The sequence below is a fragment of the Homalodisca vitripennis genome, chromosome 4 (assembly GCF_021130785.1).
Source record: "Homalodisca vitripennis isolate AUS2020 chromosome 4, UT_GWSS_2.1, whole genome shotgun sequence".
NCBI lineage: Eukaryota > Metazoa > Arthropoda > Insecta > Hemiptera > Cicadellidae > Homalodisca > Homalodisca vitripennis.
Genome location: NC_060210.1, coordinates 23,023,771 through 23,046,109, shown reverse-complemented (window position 1 = coordinate 23,046,109; position 22,339 = coordinate 23,023,771). Strand labels below are relative to the sequence as shown.

Below are 22,339 nucleotides of genomic sequence, written 5' to 3'. Positions count from 1 at the left end.
CAAAAGCAAACAGAAAAATCACTAAACATATGGATTTAAATAGGCAGTTACGCAGTTAGATCGCTCCTAACATTGGGCTGACGCGATCACTCGCGCTGTTAGGTTGAAACTAATAACCTGCGAGGAGCGTCCACCCCTGTTATGTCCACCATGTCGCCCCACACCAGCAACTTCTAATGTCTAAACATGATGCAATACGCAGCAGACATACCCATAGAAGCATAAATTAAGGGTTCATTGTTGTAAGATAACAAATAAACAAAATTTTATATAACACAAAAATTATGTTAGATTCAATCTAATAGCGCGAGTGCTCCCGGGTTAAAAGGGTTTTAGTTACTTTTCATTACATTAATATATATAGATAACCCTATAAGTCGAGTTAATAACATAATTATAAACTCGACATACATTTTTTGTGTTTCCCAGCATACATGTGAATGTGTAGGAAAACACTTACTGTTCTATTGGATAGACAATACAGGTCCAACCATTATTGCAGCCACAGCCACGTAACTCTTAACACATAATATCAACAGAACGGTTTATTTAGTGGTGAATCAGTCAAAAACAAAAAAAATCCCTGTTTTAAAAAATAAAAATCAAAGAATTACAAGATTTTAGATTTATAAATTGGTAACAACACCAGTTGACTTAGAATCACAATTAATCTAAGCTGGACAAAAACAATCTTTACAAGAAATTTAAATATCACTAATAGTCTGGGGTAATCCATTCAAGGCAAACTCGCAGAAGAGAGCTATAATGATCCTAACTATGGAGTCTCTTGGAGAGTAACACTCGGCTGGGTACCGGGTCATGAAGGTATTCATGGGAATGAAAAAGCGGACATCCTCGCCAAAAAGGGAGCAGAATCCACATTGGTGGGGCCGGAGCCAGGTTGTGGGATAGCCTTCTCCAACATTAAAGCTCTGGTCAAAGATTGGGAAAAGAGGACAAGACACAATAATTGGAGTAAAGCCTCAGAATTAAGACTATCCAAATTGTTTATCTCTCCTTACGCTAAAGGGTGGACAGCTCTCCTAGACCAGAATAAGGAGGATATAAGACTGATATTAGGAATGTTGACAGGACATGGCCCTCTGAGGAAGCACCTTATGAAGGTAGGCCTCAGTCAGAGCAGCGAATGTAGACTCTGTAGAGAAGAGGAGGAGTCAGCAGAGCACATTTGGTTAGACTGTCCTGCCATCGTAGAGACTCGGAAAAGTTACCTGGGAGCATATCTCCTCAGCCCCAAGGACATTAGAGACAATAGACAATATTCTTTATTTGCAATTTCTTTAAGAAATACAATGGCGTCAACATGTGATAATCTTGCTTTACAATTTTATGTATCTATTTGTTTATTAATTTTGTGTAATGTTTTGTCATCTTATAAAAGGTCAAAAAACTCCTTGATCGAGTATAAGGGTCGCTCCACTAGCCAGTTCTGAAGTTCATTTTTTAACTGGTTTCCTCTCTTGTCCTTAAGGTTTTGTGGCAATGAGTTGATGATTTTGCGGCCAATGTATGAAGGTTTTTTGCTAAATGTTGTTGTGTGGTGAATAGGAAGACTGTAGTCGGCTGCTCTCCTAGTGTTGTATGAATGTATGTCTTCATTTCTTGGAAGGTCCAGCTGATTGGTGTAGATGACAACTGCAAGTATGTAGAGTGATGTGACGGTTAAGATCTAAAGTGACTTGAACGCTAAGTGATAGAGAACAGGAGCCCTTAAATCTGATTGGTTTTTGCAAAAGCCTCGGTCTTTGAGGGCACAAAAAATTAAAGTAAGGGAGGCGCAAAGGTCCTTTTAGGACTAAGCTCGAGGACAAACTGTCCTTTTCCCTCAGGAAGGAAAAAAAATGGAGTCTCTTGGAGAGAGGTTCAAAGAGCTCAACATCCTTGGTGGGTTGGTCTTGAAGTTATCACATGTGGTCACAAAAATCCATGCATCCACTGAACAGGATCACACAGCAAATGTATGTTCTTTGCTTGAGCTGAATATGTATAACAACCGATGTGCAACACACCACTGTCTGAAGAAATATGATTTTTTAAATTTATTTTTTAACTATTTTTTTATATTGAGGGTGTTGACAGCCTCTTCAAGAAGCTAAACATCGCCACTACGTAATAAAAAGTGTAAGCAGTTGGGAAATAGCAAACATCGCATACCATGCACTTATGGAAACGCACTTGAGGTACGGAGTCATTGTATGAGGCAGCACTTCAGCAACAAACCTGAAGCGAGTGCTGAAAATACAAAAATCGACTGAATGATCTCTAGCCAATCTGGATTCCAGGGACAGCTGTAGATCAGCATTCAACCAACTAAAAATAAAACATTCACAGCGATATACATCGAACAATTCATTGTACATGTGGACAAGCTTGGACTTCCCAAGGTAACACGACCACATTGCTACAATACCCGGAATGTGTCTCTGATACCGCCAGTCAGACATCGAACTGCCCTTCATGACAAGAAACCCTCAAAAATGGGAGCACGACTTTACAATCAGATCCCAGCTTCCTTCAAACAACAAACTGGAAAGGCAATGAAGAGGAAACTCGATTCGTGGTTATTGGAACATCCTATCTACACTGTTCAAATATTCAACGAAGAGACCAGCCAGACTTTAGACTAAAACTTGATCAACCATAAATGACAAACATGTATTATTACCATGTATCATATGTATATTCTGACACATAACACTGTCCTCAATATTCATGTTAATAAAGAGATTCTGATTCTGACCACATTACCAGGTAGCCTACCACTGGACCCACTTCTGTGGAGGGGGCTAGTACTCGCAACCATTTTGCAGACTAAAACTTTAATGTTTACTGTAAATTTAAATGGAGTCCAATTTAAAAAATATTTTATAATAAACCTTAAATAAGTCGTTATTTTTAGTATACTGAGAAATATAAAAATTTGTTTGTATAAACAATTTTAACAGTCATTTTTTAAATCTCATATTGTGAGTTATAAATAAAAAAAAACTATCAGAGCTATAACTTCCAAATTTTGACGGATTATTTAGAATATATATATAGCTGCAACATGTATTACAATCATCATGGTAAGTTCAATATCAAAATATTTTTGTTTATATTAAAATATACATATTTTGAGGATCTAGGACTTTTCAGAATAAAAATTTAACAAAGTTATTTGAAATAAAATAGATTTATTTTCAGTTTAACATCACAGTTAGAGAATTTGTAGATAAAGCAAATATTAAATTATATACTAGATAATAAATATAAAAGTTACACATCTATAAGATGAAACATTAGTTCATAAGTAACAAATAATAATACATCTTTTAATACGGTTTTGCTGATCATGTGTTATTTGTGACAGGAGAAACAAGCAAATTATTGTCATGTCTTCAATCGCTTTGCAACACTCCATACACACTTTTCACAGTACATTCCCGTTCAAAAAGTAACAAAAAAATTACAATTTCATTTCTCAATTTTACAAAACAAACAAATTGTATTGCTTATATTCTTGATAATATCAATAAAATTGTATAACATGATGTGGATGAATTTAACCATCTAATAAATACAAATATTTTCTTGGCACAGAAATATTGTTAGCAATTAAAAAGTGTTTACACTTGAAAACTATGATCAATGTCTGAACAGCAATTTCAAAAGTTCCAATAGAAGTAAGTGTTAGCTGGACTTAAATAATTTAGATCTAATTTATAGTAAGATTTTATGTGTTATCATATTAGACACATCACAGCAGGATAGCTACCAATTTTAGGCCTGTCCAAAACTCTTAAATAAAAAAACACAATATTATAAACCTCATGATCGTTGATATCAGATAATACTACCTAAAGAATATAGCCTACACTGAGTACATGGGTATTGAAAGTAGTGGTACAATTTGACATGTTTGATCACCAAAAATACATGATATTGCCACAACTATACAGTCTCAACTAACTGGTACATTTTTCCCCATTCCTTATTAAATTTAAAACAAATCCTATGTATGTAAATTTGTATCAAATAGCTAATACGGAACTAAAATTTAAATAGAATAAAAACTGTCATAAAAATCTGCTTTTTGTGAAAACCACTGTACTGGTTCTTATTGAAATCTTGGTATCTGGCAACACAAAAACCTAAAAAAGGGATGGGCAAGCGATACAAATTATTACCAAAAAGAGAAAACACTACATTATCTGGTATTTTATATTACATGAGTGGAAGGAGATATTAAATATAATAAACACATAACAACTTCTGGATTAACAAAATGGTAGTCACCCTGCAAGATTTTGAGGTATATCTAAATACACTTGTTCCACTTGTTGCAGACGATTAATTCAAAAAAAACAAACTAAACAAAGTTTTACAACCACATACTCGTATAGAAAAGATATATCGTATCAAACCATCACTCTTAAATATAATAATATGAATTTATTATGCTATTGTAACTCCAATATAGAGTAACTTTATTATTTTAATTCACCTCTTAATTTAAGAAAAAATGGCACTCCACCAAACTGATTTGCTATTTAGTGACATTTACGCTTAATTGAGGCATGACAGCCAAACTGAGTGGGTTAGCATTCATTTGAAATCAAAATTAAATCTTTGGTTATCAAATGGGCAGTGTTTAATAAAATGCCTTTGGACAAAAGTTCTAATTAATTATTTTTAACAAGCGCAGTTTCTCTCCATCTGGAATCTATTAAAAAACTGTAGAGATTTAATTTTGTACATATGAATACAATACAATAAACTCACTAGATGGGGTTCATAAGAACTGAAAATTAGTAAAGCTGAAATGAACATGAATGAAAAATATATGAAAAACGTTTTTGTTTATTTTCGACAAATGGGTTTTGCTGTTTCCAAGAACTTAAACATGCTAATATATTTGTTTTATCATGATTTAAATGAAAGCAAAACTGTTTTAGAGGTTTTCTTGAAGCAAACTACAAATTTCTAAATATGACTATAAATTACTTGTTTTACATGACTTGAAAAAGATAAGGCAAGCACCTCTTGGAAAAATAACAGTATGCATTGAAAATCTCACATTAAAAAATGCTATAGTATCTTTGCTAAACATTAATGTGGTCCTTGCTCCTTGGGTGTTGGGAATAGCAGACGTTTTCCCAATGTGTACGCGATGCCTGCAACCAAGGCGCCAACGACCTGCAATAGTACATTACCTACATCAATAACATCTAACAAAAATAGTTTTTACACCCTTTGAAACACCACCATGGTGATTTGTTAGTGTCTATTTTAAGACATAAAAGTTTATTTACGAGATGAACACCTGACTTGTGTGCCAAATTGTAAATATGTATAAAGTTACATTAATTATTGATACTTATTTTTAAGCTAAGGTTCATTTAACCCTCTCCCGCACGCAAGACTTGAATCGACTTGGACAGCTTTTAGCCACTGTAGAGCACAAGACTCAGATTGACTTGTACTGCTTTACCATCTTCTACGCTCTAGCGGCAATATTCAAAATTATTATGACTGTTTTGCTATAAGGAGACCGTTATTCTTTCGTATTTTATTGTGCAATAACGCTTTTATTGTTTTAATTTTGATTAGTTTTGCGGAAAACATGACCGGGCCTAGTTGTACTCTTTGCGACAGTGAATGAATGATTTTGTAATTTGTGGTGATAGTGATGATTCAAGTGAAAGTAGTGATATCTGTGTTGACAACAGTGTTCTGAGTGATCACAGTGATGCTAATGTTGGGAGTGATGCTAGTGATTGTGAGTTTGGTGTAGATGACCTTGAAACTGCTCCTGCCCAACCAACAGCTCGGGCTCGGCGCTGCTGTACTCTGCCTGCACCCCTTCATCTGCCCCCTCCCTCGCCTCATGTAATAAACTATGTTGAGCCTAATATATTCTATAGCAGTTGTGGGCCATGTCATCTGAAAACGATTTTTTAAATCTATTGTTAGGAGGAAATGATTTTTTTGAGAATCTCGTGTCATGTACAGCGTAGGAAACGCTGTCTATAAACAAAATGAAAGCAACAAACAGGATTCAAATTGGACACCGGTAACTGCAGATGAAATAAAAGCATTCGTAGGAATTGAAATTTATGTGTGAATTAACGATCTTCCTAAAGTCATTGAGTATTGTGTTATACATGACATATCACAAACAAAAAGGAGTGGACATTTCTCAATAATAAGTAAGTTTATTTGTTTAAAATATTTACATTGTAATGTTGACTAATAAAATAATAAACCAATAGCAAAACGTGTGAGTCGCGGGCACTGCGAGTCGAGGGTTCCGTGTCGGAGTAGCGAATTAATAGGGTTCAGTAGTACCACGGGCGCCTGGAATTATTATGAGCGGGAGAGGGTTAATATATAATGTAAAAAATAGATTTAGTTTTTAGTTATAAATGTGTGTGTGTGTATGTGTGTGTATATATATATATATATATATATATATATATATATATATATATATATATATATATATAATCTAAATCTATTTTTACATTAATATTAAATGAACCTTAGCTTAAAAAACAAGCAATATATATATAAATGTGTGTGTGTGTGTGTGTGTGTGTGTGCGCGCGTGTGTGTTAGTTTAATTTTTTATGAGGTTAAGTGGTAGAGAGGACTTTATAGTCCTAACTACTCTTCTTATAAAGACGTATTTTATTTCAAATTCTTTTACATCAACATTCTGTAACATTTAATAAAGTTTAAAAAAAATATGTGCCATCATAAAATAGCAATTACTCTGGTGGTGCTTCAATTAATCTTGTATGTGTTATAATAATAATTTATAGTTGAAAGTTAATTTTGTATTTGTTTATTTTTTTACAGATTTAATAGAAATTTGCATATGCAATCACCTCCGTGAAAGACTCTCCAGAAAACTTTTCCAGATTCCTGTTCTAATATTCATATACAATATGGGGTTATGCAAAATAACACAAACATGTACATGATAAACTCCATAATCTTTAATTGTTTCAGCCCAAACTTAGTATGATAATGGTATTTAGCTTTTAAGTGCCAGAAGCATTACAGTCTGAAGATGATGACTTTTAGCAAAGGTGCAAAATTTGTCTTTGTTCCATAATATGGACCAAATAGAAATCACTTTAAAAAAATATTAACCCTAGATCTGTCGTGTTGATACTCCCATGTCATTGGTTACAGTACCGGAATGTGTCACATCAACATGTAACATATCCATGTTATCCATTTTCTGAAATGAAAGTATGTTTTTTTTCTGTACTAATCGAAAAAGGAAGTTCCCTAACTTACTGATATTTCAGTCACCTAAATGAAATATTACTTTTTTATTTAATAAAATAAAACAATGAAAGGATTTTGCACATTCAAATCTACACATAATTCATAAATAATTCACAAAGAAGTTTTCTTCACATATTTGATTTATTTTTTAAATTTTATTCCACAAAATTATTTATATCTCTATTATTCCTTATGAAATTGGGCAAATTCTGCATATTCGTATTTGCATCATAACATGTATGATAGTATAATAATGCTGGAAAAAAGAATGTTTACGTAACATTTTAAAACAAACTTAATTTATCTTGTATAGATCATTTTTTAAAGTTCATATTTATTATTTTATTTTAACATAATCCTAATCTACATTTTTAAAAGGAAACAAAATGATATGCAACAAAAGAGAATAGTTTTATTTAATCTATTAAGAATTGTAGAACAAAACCGAATTTAGCTTTTGAATCTTCTTTGGTAGAAGTCTCACAAATTTGTTAAATAAAAAAGTTGAGAATGTAATAACGAATCTGGATATCCTCCTAAAGCTTAATGCTGGTTGCTATCGGATAATTTCTAAAATTTTCATGGGTTGTGAGACTTACACACTATTTTATGGGGGTGAATGAGTAATTAAAGATGAATTGAATCTAACAATGATAAGAAATCAATAATCAATGAAAACAAATAATGTAGACATATGCTGTATTCTTTGGAAGCTCCACTAGACTGATAATATCTGTTAACTTGCATTGTTTATTTATTTTCTTCCGTCAAGACACCAAAATTTTCATAAAAATATGACATGTATACATAACGTATAAGTCATATCAACATTACATATGGAAACAGCATACAACTTGGGGTTAAATGTACATTTTGTTGTTTTCAAAGTTAGGTATAAAAAAAACTTTCTGAGGTGAATAAAAAAAAAACTTTTTTTAGAAATTGTGTTGAAAGTAAAAAATTAATCAACAAAATATTTTTCTCTATCTTTTTTGGGGAGACATTGTGTATAACTTGTTACATTTGGACTATTGGTTGTAGTTAACATAGCCCTCAGAAAAGTACATTAATGGGTACACTGAAACATCGTGCCACTTCTAGGGTTAAAGTTCTATATGAACAATCTGCAATCTGGGTCAAAATGGATTCCTGAAACCAATGAGATTTGAGATAAAAGAGATATATAAACCCTATTACAAATATTATGATGTACTTCTATACATGTTAAGATGTGTTTCAAGATGTCTTTAGTATTTAAGTTCGATAACAGTTGCGGGGGGGGGGGGGAGGAAATAACCTCTCTTTGTAGCTGTAACATTGAATTATTAATAATATTGTGTGTTATAAACTATGATGAATTTATAAAATTTAATCTTGCCAAAGAACCTGTATGGATTAAAGACAAAATTGTCAAATACCAAATGATAAGATGAGTCAAATTTTAGATCAAACTAGTCAACAAACAAGGTTAATAAAACATTTAGCTAACTACCGAGCAGATTAAGCTGATTAATCCAAAGGACTGCACAAAAGCGATGTTCCCACTTTGAATCTACTTCTACAAATGGTTTGCAAGTAGACTTCACAATCCCACAGTAAAACACACACATAGCGATATTACGTAATAGTTGTGCAATCTCAATGCTCCCTAGACGTTTGGTTCAGCAAGCGCTTGCCTAGCGAAAGCGCTATGCTAATGACCAGGGCTCCAACTACCTGTAAAAATGCAACAATCTACAACAGGCAGAACAACACGGAAGATCTACGACAAGAAGCAAGTGCATTAAACACTTCCTTTTGGGAAATTCTTGAACCTTTGTTACAAGTATTTAATCACTAAATACAACAGAATAAAAAAATACCAAATTTTTATTAAAAAGCTCATAATATTTTGTATGGGTTCTGGATCTAGTGAAAGAATTGAATTTATATCCAGTTTTATATAGCTAATTCAAGGACAGTGAGAAAATTTTCTCAAGAACCGGCTGTAGTGGCAGAGAACAAGACCAAGACCAAGTTTACAAACTTATTTTCAAGCATAGAACTTTGGGAGATGTCTCATTTTAAATAAAAAACAAATACGCACCATACGGGTTTTTAGTTTTTCATCTCAAACTTTTTAGAACTTTTTGATTTAAATATTCAAAAAGTAAACAATAAAAAAAAGAAACTAAAAAGTGTTTCTATGCATATTGATTATATGTTTTAAACGTGACATTTTCCAAAATGCTACAATAAAAAATAAGGGCGCAAATGTGCATGAGGTTTAATTTGTTCTTCTGAGGACAAACTCAAGGTCATTTTACTACTACCAGCTCTTTAACTAAAATGCAATTAAAAATTTTGACATAGATGTTCAAACTTTTCTTACAGAAAAACTAACTAAAATGTAATATTTCATTTAGTAAAAACATTAAAAAATTGGAAGCATTACTTGATGTACCAGTTTTTTTTATGTGGACTTAGGATATTGAACCAATTAATTATGTAGCCGTCCGCCAGCAATGGGCGTGTACAGTAATTACATTCTTGTTGAGAAACACGCACAGACCACCATTAGTCTGTTGACCTTGAGTGCACATTTGCAATTTCTCTACCACCGCAGCAAACTCCAATATAGAAGAGCTCCTCCTTCAACCAAAATTCATAACCTATGATTGCTAGCACATTCAAGTTTTCAATTTTATAAAGTCTTCACTAAAAAAAATGTTAAATTACAAACATAATTTTACTGTACTAAAGGTTTGTAAAAATGAAAACTGTTTAAAATTATAAAACATTAATCTTCTACCAGCAAATCTCCCTGGTGCTAGAAGTCTAATTGCCTTGATCTGCTTTACCAGCGCTTTTTGCTTTGTACAGGAATCATAAGGCATTTCTTAAACTTTCTTATTAAATAATCAATACACAGTACAATACAAAGTGGCTGGACTAGAGAAAGTCCAGTATACTAATTTTTAAAACTGTAATGCCAAAGAACACAAAAACTGATATAACATAACTTTTGGTGTTATAAACAAATTATTACATGCCTTTCTTGTCTTGTAAAATAAAGTTTTAGTACCAAACAAATTCTGTATTGGTAATATTTTCAACAATCTAAACAGAGAAAAAAGCTCTTATTTTTACTTTTCTCTAATACAATTCTCATATAAAAATATTGAGTTGTTCTCAATTTGTCAATGTGAAATTTAAAAGTTCCCCCAACACACTATTGCATATTGCAAATGTGAATGGATTAACGCAAAATATAACATTCTGAGTCAATTTTCATCACAATAATTTCATCCGGACTCAATCCAAAATATTTGAAACTATAAACTTTTTCAATTTGTTCACAACAACAATTATTATGTAAGCATATACATACATGTATACAGTTTAATTGTAGTATTATTAAAAAAAGTATTGCTGATTAAGTTATCCCAGGTTATAAGAAGAGCTCATCTTTTTCAATGTCAAAATTATCTGATACTTCATAAAAAGGAAGTGTGTCTTTATTAGCTGATAACACAGAGATAAAATGGTAGTATTCATGAAATATGTGAATAGTTAATGGAAAGATAGTGTTACAAAGGAGTTTGATAACAAGTTGAATGACTTACCATACTTTGGGCTCCAACTCTCAGTTGAACAAAGAACAGGGACCGAGACATCTCGCCTCTATGTTTGTATTTGTACGCTCCGTAGCCAAGAGCTCCCACGAATCCCAAAAGACCTGAAACATTCAACTATCTTTTTTTTCTCTTGTATTAACAGATTACAGGCATGTTTTGCTTCGAACACCTTAAGAGACGATCACTCTTTTACTGCCCAATGGGATTTTCATTGATTCGCTCGAAGTATCGGACAATAGAGTCACCGAAATCTGTATTCTTCTGCCAGTAGAACATCAGACCAGTTAGAGAAGCTGTAACTAACAATTATTCACATTTGGCATATGTGGTATTAACCAAAGTGAATTCTAATGAAGAATTAGTTTTTCTTCTCAATAATATACAACATTAACATTTAGTTTATTTAAATATATTATTATATTCTAAGTGTATAATAATTTTGGTTGCCTGCCATTTCTTTCATCTTATAATAAGTCATCTTATTTTTCCTTCTTATTTAAATTCAATACAGAGAGCAATTGTCCAAGTAATGGTTGCTAAACAATGATTACTCTAGTCTGCCTCGCATGGTTACTAGACAATGTTTAACTTAGCCTATTCCAGACGATGATTACTTTAACCTTTTTCCAATTTCCACTTTGTTTAGCCGCTAGCCGCCATTTTGTATATTTTATTAACAAATTATCTCTACAACTTGGCACATAGGTTTCAATAAGTAAGAGGAAAATATATTTAAAATCTGTTATTTTTCTTTAATATTAACAAAATGGAGTCTGTTGAAAATGTTTTAAAAAAAATTCATGCACCATTGGAATTTTTATAAAAATTGTAAAATAGTTAGTATCTTTCAAAACTTTTATAACATATAAAACCGGTGATACCTATCAAAAGACAAAATGTTTGCTGCTCACAGCTTATGCCAGCGTACCTTTAAATTGGTCTTGCTCGTTTATGTCTTGACGGATTCCGTTTAAACTGGTACCGTTGGAATTGCAGTAAAATTCTCCAAATAGTTGGTGATTAGTACAATTTTTATAACTATACTGCTTTTTTGTTATTTAACCTTAAAAATTTTCAACAGATGCCATTTTTTAATATTAAAGAAAATAACACAATTTTTTCCCCTCTTACCTATTCAAACATATGTACCAAATTTGGTTTCTTTGGCCAATTTGTTAATAAAAATTACAAAATGGCGGCTAGAGGCTAAACGAAGTGGAAATTAGAACAAAAAATACTCTTAATTTTTAGCTTAGAATCGCACACAAAATTTACAAATACATAGCCAGCCAAACCTTTTTGTTACACCCTTTATATATATATATATATATATATATATATATATATATATATATTATATTATGAAGTCACTTACAAAAATTATAACTGTCCCAAAAAAAGGGCCAAAGAAGTTGAAACTAGGTACATAAATTGGTCTTATAAATATCTCAGCTAAGTATGTTTACTAGCTTGACATGCCAATTTGTTTCAATATAGCAGTTTAAAACTTTAAAAATATTCACAACTCAGTTATTTATGGACACAGAGAAATACAAATTGCGATATATATATAGATTACATGTGTATGTGTATGTACACGAACTAGTAAAAGGAGTAATGAAACAAGTTCAATAACTGATCTTATAAATTACTAATGTCATTGGGCAGTTGATACACCATCTGGTTCCAATATGGCAACCTTTCATATTAAAAGGAAATTCATAACACTGTTATTTATTGACCTACACAAAATAAAAAGGTGTTTTCAAATGCATATAACATTTCCTTAACTTTTTGTTATACATTTTTTTTTAACTTGTACAGTTTTGGAGATATTGAACAGTTGTAAATTTCATGAGAAATAAATGAATACAACTTTTTTTTAAAGGCGAAGCCGATCCCCTTTAAGCCTTATTCTGCCTGTCCTCATGGGCCACTGGCCTGTGTGAGAATCTTATCAAACAGAATAAGCTGTTAGTTCGCTGTAGGGGAAGAGTTTAACGCCTATCATCTATTTGAATAGGTATATTTCCTTAAATACCTATTCATATTTCAAAATCATTCATCATATATATATATATATATATATATATATATATATATATATATGTGTGTATTGTATGTATACATACACATAATATTCACAAATATTTGTCATAAGAGATTACAGAGAAAATATTCCTCAAAAGTTTGTATATTACATTACAATTTCATTACTATGTTAATCCTCTAATTCTCATGGAATCTTGATTATAATTCATATACAAGAATTGTATTGACTAAAATTACTAATGCAAAATAATGTATGTTAAAATAATAATTTCTGATTACTATATACTTTTACTCCTTAATGTATAATTAGAAACATTACTTTATTGTAAAGTATTGTACATTTTTTTCAAATTTTCAGATAATTTAGTTCTACTACATTCATCTGATGAGAAAAACTAATCTTATTTAAAGTGGAGTCAGATTAAATTGAAGATTGTTGGAGAGGAAGAACCTATTATAATAATACAGTGTATATTCAAGGTCAAAAAAGATCCATCACAAACATTTCTATCTGGCTGGAACTGAAACATTATTAACCGAGATAAATCAAAGAAGATTGTGGTCAGCTTGTGTTATTTATAGCTAATGGGCAACTCTGGCAACACAAGATTTCTGATAAGTACTTCACAGATGTCTACAATTAGACTCTGCTTCACTTTGCTCCACAATTATCAACAATTACACTTTTCTTTTTCTTACACTTTACATTCATTTTCTTCACTGGGTCAATTAAAAACTTTTTCATCATCTAATACAATCCTACAACTTGTCTGATTTTTATTGGCAGTTAAAACTGGCTTTATTTTATATACTACTTCTTTTCCCCATTGACATGCTTTTGTGAAGTGAAAAAATAAGCACAGGGGCATAGAAGTTATTTAACAGTTTAAAACGATTGAATTTCAATGAGCACAAATATTATTAGTATGTATTTAAGCACATTACCGTAAGTCAACTGGGTGAGGGTTAATGTAAAAAATTTTGAATATGATTTATCACATTATACATTTATGTTATCAAATAAAGTAAAGGCCCAAAAAATAGATGTAGCTTTTACATCCAAATGCACCAATCCAAACTGGCAAAGGCGTATTCCTTTTTCCCTGAATTGGAATTTTAACAACTTCAATAATATTTGCTCAAGTGTTACACCACAGATATGTCCATGGGATGGAAACTTCACTCACATATGACTTGACTGTCATCAGTATTTAACCTGTTATCTAAAATGGTACTTTGGTATTATCCGGAGGCTACTATTTTTGGAAGGCTTTTCATAACGGGGACCAAAAACAACTACGGTAAATTATTAGAAAGAACAGACTTTATTTGACTTACTGTGAAAATTACATGTCATTGTGACTATCGGTTCTTGTATTCTGAGGCCACTATGTCCCATCTACTATTTTGTATTAGACTAAATAAGTAGATAAATATATACATACGTATTATAAATATAAAAAGTTAACAAGTGCTCATATCTGAGCTAGAATTTAGGTACTATCTTAAGGGATGTTTTTCTTTTTACACCAGGTGGCGGTTTGTTTAATGTGATCCAATGTTGGAAAAATTGGATGGTCTGGGAAGTTATCTGAGGTCAGGAAAGTACCGATCGGAAATGCCCCTGACCATCAGTATGGGCTTCACTGTGTGGGTGTGAGGTGACACCACCTCACACTTCTGGCAAAAAAGGAAAAACATCCCTTAAGTTAGTACCAAAATACAAGCTCAGATCATGTCATTGCTCTTAAAGGTTATATTTAACTTTGGTACCACTAGTAACATATTTATGACAACCTGATCTAAACCTACTTATATCCCGGTATAACAAGTAGTAGATATGGACAGAGTGGCATCCTTCTCGTTGACATCACTTCCTTTTGGGAGTCAGAAAACATAAACTGATCACCATAATTCTCACAGTAAGTCAAAGTCTGTTATTTCTAATAATGTAATTTTTGAGGTTTCCGGTATCAAAAACTCTTCCAAAAATAGTGGCCTCTGGATAATATCAAAGTACCTCTAATAATTCTAAAACAGTTCAGTAGCCTGGTTACATTTCATGAACAGAATGAGTAACCTACAGGATGGGTAACCTACACGGCAGGTAGCCTACATACTTGTCTTTGTAGTTTAATCAAATCACAATGAACAACCAGGCTATCTGGGAGTCCATCTAGTTGTCTTTCCAGAGCAAATCGAAAGGCAGCAAGCAAAGTAGACAGGGACAAATATCTTACAACCATTATCAGTTTGGGAAATAAGTGCTTAAGTCGTGAGAAAGTTACTCTGCCTCGAGTCTACTGTAGGGTAATTCCTTGCTCCTATCTAGTTAAAAGAGAACATCTAAGGATTAGGATTAGTTAAAACACAGTGTTGCATTTGAGAGAAATGTAATAAAAACTACACATAACATTGAGGGAGATGACTGGCAACCTTGTGGCAAGGGCCATACTCAACTTTGGTGGGCTCCAGAAAAATATATGGCCGGACCCAGTCATGTCCCACCACCGTGCCCCAGTCACACCACTTCATTACCCCCACAACCACTGTCATCCCATTGACAACATCTTATTATTTTGTTAATGATAGTAAGGTTCAGTTATTAGATTAGATCTTGTCATGATCACTTCAAATAGACGTTTGTCAGGGCTCTCTGAGGGCCCGGACTCCAGTAAAATTATCAGAAAAAACCGGTCTGATTACGGGCGTGCTTATGACTGGTCCCACAGAATGAGGGCTCCTAGTATCCAGAATATGTCCCTTCCAATATAAGGCATAAGGAGCTTTTGATGAGGCTGAATACTTATAAGATCTTGTGTTCTACCGATCTGTTCATTTTACAAGGTGTTCCAACACAACTTGAGCCCTGTATACCACCACATTGTAGCTCTATATCCCAGCTACATGGTGATAGTTTTTCATTGAATTCCAGCGGCTCAAGGATTTTGGTTTTACTTAGCATGCAAAATATAGTTATCATTTACCCATATAAAAGTGATGGTTGAACCCATGGTTAGTAATCTACAGTGGCATACCTGAGTCTCTGTTAGAGAAAACGCCTGTCTGCACTTTTTATCTTATCACTGTCAACCTTGTATTGTATAACTCTCCCTCTTATTCTGTTTGATAAGAACAGGTCAATTGACCATGAGGGAAGGCAGAATAAGGGTAAAAGAGGCCTAAAATAAAAACAAAACAAAAATGGAAATGGTAATGAGCCTCTCTATAGAGACTCATTTGACCGTTTCCTGTACAGTACTCAAACAATTATTTTTCATTTGCTTTTCATGTGTTGGACTTGACTTTATGCCAGCGATAGTTGTTTTATCTATATATATAAAAATGAATGTTTGTATGTTTGTCCTTTATGGAATCGTGAACTATTGGACCGATCATGATGAAAATTTGTACGTATATGTATTTTTCCACGGAGAAGGTTTATAAGCTATGCCCATCCCTTTCCCGATTCAGGATTCCGCCCCACTGGTTACAGAAATACCCATAAGAAATGCATTGCAGCAAACATATGTTAACGTCTTTTCAAATTTTTAATCAGCTGTTCTTTGTAAACATATATTACACTTATAGTTTTAAAGCATAGAGTAAGCTTAAGAGAAACGACAAATTTTGTTTAAAACTGTTTTTGCAATCACTGTTAAACATAGACTTTACTATCCAGATAATACAATTCAAATTTGACGTAAAAATTCACCTTTAACTGCAATATTTATTTAATATAAACCATGCTCATGCTTGATCAGAAGAGTAATGCAGATATCATAATTACTATCTTACGTTGGCTACAAATATAAAGAATGTTATAAAATCAACCTTAGTTGTTTTTTTTTGACAGAAGTATGGTTCTCAAAACTCCGTGTGTACATATTCTCTCGATCGAGACAACAAAGCAAGCTCAATCGTGGCATCGGAGATATAACTAATTTAATCTAAAATTTATTATAGTAAAAAAAAAAAATTTACTAAGTAATATAAGGACTTCGGTTCTTAAGATTTGCGTGCGAAGCCGTGGGTAACAGCTAGATAGAGGCAGGAATATGGTACATACCTTCATAATACGCCCAAGAGGCTCACGATGGAACGACTATCAATTATCTCAGCAATGTTTAGAATGTGATAGAAAAAGAATAAGTGAATATAGTGTACTGTTTTCAACGGGAAATTGCGTGCGAAGCCGCGGGCAACTTTTGCAAAAAATTATTGAAATGCGCAGCAAAGCGCGCCGGGCCCGCTAGTTACTAAATAAAGTAAAGTAAAAAACTTAAAGATGTTGTTTCCGGCAGAAATGTTTCTAATAGTAAACTAAGAGTAAAGAAAAAAACTTTAAAAAGCAAATTTTTCATCTAGTCGATTATTAAATAATGCTGTATTGCAGATGATTTAATTGTGAATAATATAATAAAGAATATCTTTTTTTAATGCTATACTATAACATATTTATATAAAATTAGAATTTTTCCTATTCTTAACTTTTTTTTAATTTTTAGTACCACATCCAAAAATAATAGTCATGTCAAAAGCTTGTACCAGAAAAATTACAAAAATTTCCATTGGTCAAAAAAGGGTTATTTTCTTGGATGCATACACAATGTATATTTACTTTTCAAACAAAGTTTAAAATAAATTAGTAAAATAAATAAGATCCAACTCACCAATTGGCAATAAAGGAGCCTCCTTCATTTTTCTTGACAGTCTATCTCCCTGTGATTCATCCATGTTGTGCAGATTGTATAACCTATAAAACAAAAATAACTCTGTGAAACAACAGAATAAGTGACACGATCATTTGAGTTTGTAGAAGAGGTAACAGTGATTATAATTCTTTTAACATTGATACCAATAAAAAAAACAAAAAGGCGTAACAATTATTTTTTATCCTATTTATAATGATTGGTTCATTGATAATACTTATTGACCTAAACTCATCAACAAACAACGCATATTTTGGTGATTTGGTGATTTTTATTTTCAACTTCCGATCTCACGCCATGACGGCTAGACACGTGGCAGGTCCGCGGTGTGCGCAGTAGTCGATCAGGCGTCTTCCCCGCTACAACATTTGTCACTGCCGAGTTCAAGTAGTCAGTTTGCACTGAGGTGCAGTCGTATAAATTTGTCCACTTCTATTGATTCTCCCACCAAATTTAAATTGAAGAGTGTTATTCGTTTCCTGCAAGCAGAAGGGAATAATGCAGCAGAAATTTATCGGAAAATGAGCCGTGTTTACAGAGAAAACATCATGAGGCATGGTGTTGTGCGGGTATCGTGTCAAAAGTTTTAAGATGACCGAATGCCACACTCATGAATCAATTCCAAGGAATGTCAAAGCTTTGTGGATGTCAGTCAACGTCTTTGGCACCCAGCGAACATAAATCTTTATGTAGCCTAAACGTTGTGTAACAACAGTGCAAAGAGAAGATCTGGACACCTCTGGAAATTTCAAAGCCAAAGCACTTATTGTGAATCTAGAACTTTCTCTAAGCAAGTTGTCAATTTGTTCAACAAAGCCATCTGTAGCGACATACTTGAGTCCTTGACCTCCTTCATTATGCATGTCATCAGTTCGGCTACCTTTATACTTTTGATGCAATTCACGCACAACACCATCACTCCGTACACACAGCACATCCTCCGATGAATTTATTTTGCACTATTCCCTTCGGCTTACAGGAAACGAATAACACTAAATTCACATTTGGTGAAAGAATCAAAAGAGGCGGCCATGTGAAAAATGTTGCAGTGGGAAATACGTGCAATCGACTATTGCCCACACCACGAACCTGCCACGTGTCTGGCCGTCAAAGTGTGAGATAGGAGGTTGAAACAATACAGCCATCATATTACTCAACCATTCAGACCTGATTTAGCACCTTAAAACCACAGCCTTTTTTCCCAGCTTAATAAATTTTTTAGTAAAAAGTAGTTGGAGAACGACGTGTTGGCTGGCAGTATTTAAAAGTTGTGAGTCATGAGTTTAACAATTGGTAAAGTATTAATAACCACTTTAAAAAAAATCATTTTTGCTTTCATTCAAGATATGCAAACAGAGCTATATAATGTAGCCTCACTGCATTGAGTCATATTCTGATTTTCTATTTATGTATTATGATAGGTTAATTTTATTAAAATACATTACATATTTTTTATTATGATATACGTCTGTTGGTGTAGCTTACTAATATTGTAATAAATAAATACCAGCTGTTTATTTTCATTGATTCCAATAATTTCACAACAATAATTTTATTATCTTTCTAATAAATTTGTGTTAAAATAAGTTGTAATTGTTAAGGAAAAATTCTAACAACAATTAATTGAATGTTACATACAAAATTATAAGGCTCAAATAATACTTTTATTCATCAATATACATTTAATAGTATGAATTCCTTTCATTTTTCAATTTGTATGTCAAACCAAATCAAATTTTAGTATTTTTTTTAATTAGCATTATAGCCTACTATCCTCAAACACTAATTTTATTTATGATGTGTTTGGTTTTAAATGAAGTACAAATACGCGTGGTTATATGAATACTTTTTGCTCTCCTCCTGTTTACTTAATGTCCTCCTTTAAGTAATTTGCTCCTGGTTGCCGTGATCACTAGTTGCATTTTTGCTCCTGTAAATTGTAGTATAATGAATAAAGTTTGCAATAGTAAAACTAAATTTTAGTATTTTTATTGCAAGTACAAATTATTATTGTAACGGTAAATGCATTTTATAAATTTCAATAACAATACAATAATTTATATGAATGTTCTTTTATAATTAATTTTTAAACAGATTATCCTGTTTGTATTTATTTCAGCTCATTATTGTGTGAGGTTAAACAGGCGTTAAGATAGACCCAATATCACCTCAGTATCTATTCTAGGCCTATATGTTTCAAATTGGCAAGGAAAATGAAGTAGGCCTGGTTACTATTGTTTTTAAATACAAGTTTAGTTTTTAAATTGTAATAGGTTCTGTAGTTTAATTCAAAACATGTCTATCAATGAAATTTGTCTTAAAGTATCCCCCTGGAGTAGTATTGTAGACTAATTGTTGTGAATATCTGAAGTCAAATTGCATTCTGGTTACGAATAAAGGGTTAAGAAAGGCTAATTTTATCTTTTTCAGTTTTTGTTGTCTACTTCAAATCAATTATGTATAAAAATTGTTATTACTGAATAAAGCAGAGATATTTTAAACATGTGAATAAGCATTGCAACTAACCAGTGCACCCATGCAGGCTATGACTACAGTTTACAACTAACTTATTTTCCTCTTGAAGGAATATTATAAAATTGAAAAGAAAAACATTTAAATTGCTTGCCAGATTAGTACAGTTCTAAATCCAATATATACAGTCCGACCAATTAATATTAACTAGCTACAATTCTAAACTTTTATTTAAAATGACCTATCATACTAAATTTGAATAGGCCTAGTCTAAGGGTCATAATGAAAGGTTATGATCATAATTACATCATATTTGAAAATTGAGAAAAATACGACACTACAATTCATGGTTGGGTTTCTAATAACACAATAAAATTACTTACCAATTTAACAATTTACAGCACTTGAGAGCTAACTCGTTTCAAAAGAAATTTAAACCGAAATGACAACTGAAATTTAGACAGGAGTAGACAGTCAGTCTTTCGCGGAAAGGAAAGAAGGGAGGGAGGGAAATGTAGTAACTGAGGAGGGAGAAGGTTGGCGATTGCGTAGGGGGAAATCCCTTGCATGAGGAAAAGTTACACAAAATAAGTCAGGGACAAATCTATTAAAAAAAGGTGTACATTGAATTTTCAGGCTACCAATAAGATTGTTCTTATATATAAACTCCATGGAAAACTGTTCTGTGATCGCGCTTTTGATTGCGATTCTGTGATCAATTAGTCTGTGATTGCGCTTTTTAAACTCACAGTACAAGAAGGTTTTAAATGTACCCAACATTTTCCTCCCAAACAGATATAAAGCTGTCAGAATTCCGATTAGATAGCAAGCTTATGTTCAAAATCTTTTATACAGGGTAAAATTATACGTAAGTTGTTAGTTGCTTTTTCATACGTAACCACTATTTAATATTACTGGAATATATGATTTAAAATATTCAATAAAGACCAAATTTGTACAATTGTGTAATTAATAATAATTTTTATTAGTGGAGATATTTAATAATTTGATATGCTTTTGACCAAAATTCTTTTTGAAAAAATATTTTAAAAACATACTTGAAACTGTCGTAGTAGACGTAGTATGGAACGTTATAATGCAGTCCGTGAGATAAAGAAATTAGGCGAAGCCAGTTAAGTTGAATATACTAGGCAGCTTTCACCTATTCAAACGAGAAAATGTTACTATGCATACCTGTCTCATGCTCTCAAGAAGATAAATATAAAATATTTCTTTAAATAAAAAAGCTATGGTGTTAAGGATTCATTCAATGCCAATGTTGGTATTAGCTCCATTTTATCTTACTTTAGTGCTGTGTCTAATTTCTGACACTGTCGCAAACTTGGAATCTGGAATCCACGCAATACTGAAACAGTAGAGTACATGGGAAATACTACTTAATAATTGCCATGATTCCAGTACTCTTGGCAACAGGATGTTATTTTTGGCTGTTTTCACGTTGCAACGTTTCGACATAGTGACACCGGACACCTATAGAACCACACACCCAGCAGGAATCCAGTGAAATGTATATGAACAGTGCCGCATTTCCCTATAGGCCCACTAGGCCCAGGCCTAGGGCGCAAAATTTTAGGGGGCGCATAAATTTTAAAGTACATAAAAGAAAAAAGTTGCGGCGGCGGGTGGTGTTGGCGCTCGGCGGGGCGGGTGGCCAAGGTCAACTACGTCCGGGGTGCGACGTTGACTCATTCATTGGTTCATCATTGCTTTTATTTATTCAAAACACTCCTCTATATATATACTATTGTAATTATCGTTCATCAAAATTACGTAATTAAGAAATTTACTGGATTTCTACGTCAGTGTAATCAGAGTCCTCTGGGGGGGGGGCGCTCTTTGGTCTGTAGGCCTAGGGGCGCCGAATTTGTAAATGCGGCCCTGTATATGAAGCGGTGTTATAATTGTTTCAGGTGCACAATTTGATGGCATTACAATGAAACGGAGCTATACTCAACATTCGCATTGAATAAACCATCCCAACATACCTGTGTGATGTGTAGAAATATCGGTTGCTCCGCCGTGCTTTGGGATCGCGCCTAAAACGTAGTTTGACCTCTTTTAATATTAATATTAATAAATAATTTACAGCGTTGTTGTATTAATAGTTGTGTAATACATTGAAGTGTTTGTAAGAGTACTTTATAAGTAAATAACGATAATAAA

The 22,339-nt window shown here is 32.8% G+C and overlaps 1 protein-coding gene across 3 annotated transcripts; it reads right to left on the bottom strand.

Annotated features, from left to right (window-relative positions):
- Positions 1–3,177: 3,177 nt before the first annotated feature.
- LOC124359034 (HIG1 domain family member 1A, mitochondrial-like) lies at positions 3,178–20,689 on the bottom strand. Of its 3 annotated transcripts, none has more exons than XM_046811385.1 (5): positions 20,539–20,689; positions 17,645–17,727; positions 10,908–11,020; positions 8,911–9,018; positions 3,178–5,199 (listed from the first exon to the last, which is right to left on the bottom strand). In XM_046811385.1, exons 2-4 carry the CDS (start codon positions 17,706–17,708, stop codon positions 8,941–8,943), a joined length of 255 nt encoding a protein of 84 aa, XP_046667341.1. In that variant the 5' UTR covers positions 17,709–17,727; positions 20,539–20,689; the 3' UTR covers positions 3,178–5,199; positions 8,911–8,940. The 3 variants fall into 3 exon arrangements, with proteins under 3 accessions (XP_046667341.1, XP_046667340.1, XP_046667339.1); XM_046811384.1 differs by having other exon boundaries at positions 8,924–9,018; XM_046811383.1 differs by lacking the exon at positions 8,911–9,018.
- Between the last annotated feature and the right edge of the window lie 1,650 nt (positions 20,690–22,339).